Raw genomic sequence first — 3,794 nt, forward strand, 5'->3', positions numbered from 1 at the left:
TGTCACCAATGTCCCAGGGTGTCACAACGTATCAGCTTGTATCGATGTCACACTGTCCCAGTGTGTCGCGACGTCTCAGGGTGTCACCAATGTCCCAGGGTGTCACAACGTATCAGCTTGTATCGATGTCACACTGTCCCAGTGTGTCGCGACGTCTCAGGGTGTCACCAATGTCCCAGGGTGTCACAACGTATCAGCTTGTATCGATGTCACACTGTCCCAGTGTGTCGCGACGTCTCAGGGTGTCACCAATGTCCCAGGGTGTCACAACGTATCAGCTTGTATCGATGTCACACTGTCCCAGTGTGTCGCGACGTCTCAGGGTGTCACCAATGTCCCAGGGTGTCACAACGTTTCAGCTTGTATCGATGTCACACTGTCCCGGTGTGTCACGACGTCTCAGTGTGTCACGATGTCTCAGGGTGTCACGACGACCCCGGTCGACCTTGCTTCATCGCTGCCATCTCGTTTCTGTCTAGCGCCGCCAGCGAGAAACCTTTCAACTCTTCCTTCCCCTCCAGTTCGTTCAGCCTGTTCACCTTCGCCTTCAGGTTCGCTCTTAGCGAGTCGATCTCACGATCGAGCTGCTCTTGGTCTGAAAAAACATAGTGCAGGGCTAGCGATTACTACATAGTTAATTAGCAAATTACTAGTTTCTTGGTCTGAAAAGATGTGGCACCGACTAGCGGGTAGAAAATTAGTAACAGGTTATGTAATAGACGAGAGAATATATGCCTACAAAGGCATCTGCACTTTAGGGGTCGTTTAAAAGGTGCCGACTTGGTTTGAAAAGATACGGCATAAGAAGAAGACTTAGAAATCGCTAATAGGCCATAACACAGACCATATGATCAGGGCTCTTGTTAACTTTTGACAAAGCAGGTAATTTGACAATGAATAGCAGGTAACTGTTTTTCCGGCACGGACGGTAGGGCAAGCGGCGAAGGCGCGAAGCCCTGCTAGGGGGGTCCGGGAGCATGCACCCCCGGAAAAAAAATTCTGATTTGACCCACAAATAGCCTATTTTGATGGGTATGGGTTCTAAAATTTGGTAGTTTAGATAGGAAAATATATGCTATTAAGTATCTATTATAAAAAGAAAAATCATAAATGTCAAGTAAAAGTCCAGGTAACAGTGTATTTCCTCTTTATTTTAGTAGTATCTGCCAAGTATTTAAAATAAACTTCGTTTTTTCAAATATGGATTAAATATTTTACCGCCTTTAGTGGGAGTTTCTCTCAAATTGATAGCCGGTAACAAATTGCGCGATAGGCGGTAAAAATAACCGGTTACCGGCTATTAACAAGAACCCTGATGATACATGCATACAAAGGCATAGATCTGCACTTTAGGGGTCATTTAAAAGGTGCGCTCTTGGTCTGAAAAAAACGGTGTAAGAATAAGACTTAGAAATCAATAACAGGCCATAACGTAGGCCATATGATACATGCCTATGAAGGTATCTGCGCTTAAGGGGTCGTTTAAAAGGTACTATCCGATTCACGAGTTTCGACTTACCTTCCTCAAGTACTTGCTTAGCTTTAGTCAAGGGAATCTTGAGAAACATGTTGCCGAAGCAGACCCACGCTTTCTGCTCCTTAGTGGAGGTGGAGGTAGAAGGAACAGTCTTTAGAGATCTGAAGATAGAAGATTGCATCCCGGGTAAATGGGGAACCCACGCTCAACTGTTATATGATCATAGTGTGAGATGAAATGTCAACAACACAACTAATTCATCCATTCATAATCATATGCCAGTGACCAGCATAGATAGGATGCTTCCCAATCCTATGTACACGACCCTGCAATGTCCACAACCTTATCCCACTATACAATATATCTGTAGTATAATACAATATATATATAGAGATTATATATATACATATAGAGATTATATATATACATAATATATATCTATAGGGTCATACCTGATGGCCTCTCTGTTTTTGTTCTTCTTTCGATCCAAATTAACCAACTGCATTTTATCCGTGAGAATGTCATCAGCGGCTTCTTCGACTTCCACCAGGTGGCGCAACACTTCGCTCATATTCTTTTCCATTGTTAAGTATGTGTCGTCAATCGGCATGAAGCTACTGTAACATCGCAATAATCGCAGTTGTAAGTAGGCCTGCGATACTGCGTACTACTGCTGAGAGGGTCTATGTCCCCCAGGGTACTGCCGGAACGTACCCTGGTACTATCTAATATGCCGGACCGTACCTCGCCTACTCCACTAACGAGTCTAGTGCGTGCGTGCGTGTGTGTGTGTGTGCGCGTGTGCGACCGCGAAGGGAGATCAACTGTATAGTAACCAACACATTCGGGGTTTCTTTCTCTCTTTCTTGCAGGTGTTTCTTTGTTGAGATCATAAATTTCCATTACTTGGCGTTCTTCTTCTTCTTCGTCGTCGTCCCATCTTCACTCATCATTACGATTCTCTACATTTTGATCTTCAACGCTATCAGGAAGCAGGTGAGATTGAATCTACCGATTCACACGATGCATAGCTAGATACAGTACTGTAACTCAGCAGAGTACAGGTTGAATCACATTATTGCATCTAATTTATATTAGATGCAATAATATAAATTATATTATATAAATAATATTATATATATTAATATTATAAATGTACCCAGTAATGCGGAAAATCTGTTCGGAAGATAACCCAGCAGGCTAATTAATTATTCAATGTCAAAATACTAGGCTTTCCCGCAAATAGTGAGAACCTAGCATGCAGCCGAATTAGTGGTTTAATGTCACAATTCTACGCTTTCATGCCGGTAATGATAACCTAAAAAATGCTCATAAATGAGTTAATGTCAGAATTTACGCTTACTGATCGATAACGATAGCCTAACATGCGCATTAGTAGTTTAATGTCATAATGCTACACTTTCTCGACCACGATATGTACGCGGGGATGAAATTGCCGTTGAAAATTGAATTCGAGACCAACAGTTACGCGATTCACCAGATTCTTTACTAAATAAAGTTTTTTAATGGAAACAAAGAAGCAAGTTGTTGTAGGGCTGGGTTCATTCTGATGCTGGGGGAAGTGTGGTCTGGGTTTCTTGACTTCCACTGGGTTTCTTTTCCTATAACGGAGCGCAGCGCAATGGAAGTGGGGATAGGAGCCCAGACTAGGGTATATCCGCCATTTTGAAATCGTGATATTATTCGAATAAATGACATGCAATATATTAGACGCACAATCGTCAACGTAGCGACATCTTAATGACGTCATTCCATCGTTTCCTTGCAGTTAAACAAGATGGCCTCCAACACGTGCGCGTCGCAGTACGCCGACAAAGTGGCGCCGCCTGGCGACGACGCGAATAAAAAATCCATGGGTGGCAGACGGTGGCGGAAAGAAGTCCAGATCGCGAAAGTCCTCTTCATGATCATCGTCTTCTTCTTCGCGAGCTGGTACCCTCTCTTCACGGCCAACTTCGTCAGCGCGTTTTTCTACATGGTTCCCTTCCCCACGGTTCGCGTCCTGATCTACATATCGCACGCAAACAGCGCTATTAACCCTTTCCTTTACGGGATAGCGAGTCAGGAGTTTCGCTCGGAGTACGGGAGAGTTTTCGCGCGTATCTTCTGCTGCCGAGCGGCGCAGGAGGTCGCCGTAGAAGTGTCCAGTACGAGCGGTCAGCAGACGAAGCCGCCGCAAAGCTTGTCCGCAGATTGATTGATACGCGATATACCGATTTATACGATTGATCGTAGCCATTGGTCTGCATAGATTCATATAGTCAATCGCATGCGCGTGCGTGTGTACGTATATATA

General features: G+C 44.1%; 2 protein-coding genes across 2 annotated transcripts in view; one reads left to right on the top strand and one right to left on the bottom strand.

Annotated features, from left to right (window-relative positions):
- Positions 1–105: 105 nt before the first annotated feature.
- The window catches only part of LOC106814484 (p53 and DNA damage-regulated protein 1-like), a 10,088-nt gene continuing 6,399 nt past the window's right edge, over positions 106–3,794 (bottom strand). The window contains exons 2-4 of the mRNA XM_014818800.1: positions 1,930–2,094; positions 1,520–1,638; positions 106–595 (exon numbers count right to left, since the gene is read on the bottom strand). Coding sequence (XP_014674286.1) covers positions 426–595; positions 1,520–1,638; positions 1,930–2,087 — 447 coding nt within the window. The 5' untranslated portion in view covers positions 2,088–2,094 and the 3' untranslated portion in view covers positions 106–425. The remainder of the gene's footprint in view (positions 596–1,519; positions 1,639–1,929; positions 2,095–3,794) is intronic.
- LOC106814480 (adenosine receptor A1-like) lies at positions 2,086–3,788 on the top strand. Its single transcript, XM_014818797.1, has 3 exons — positions 2,086–2,096; positions 2,293–2,473; positions 3,267–3,788. The coding sequence occupies exons 1-3, from the start codon at positions 2,086–2,088 to the stop codon at positions 3,693–3,695; spliced, it is 621 nt and encodes a 206-aa protein (XP_014674283.1). The 3' UTR covers positions 3,696–3,788.

Source organism: Priapulus caudatus, unplaced genomic scaffold, assembly GCF_000485595.1.
Source record: "Priapulus caudatus unplaced genomic scaffold, Priapulus_caudatus-5.0.1 Scaffold930, whole genome shotgun sequence".
Lineage (NCBI taxonomy): Eukaryota > Metazoa > Priapulida > Priapulimorpha > Priapulimorphida > Priapulidae > Priapulus > Priapulus caudatus.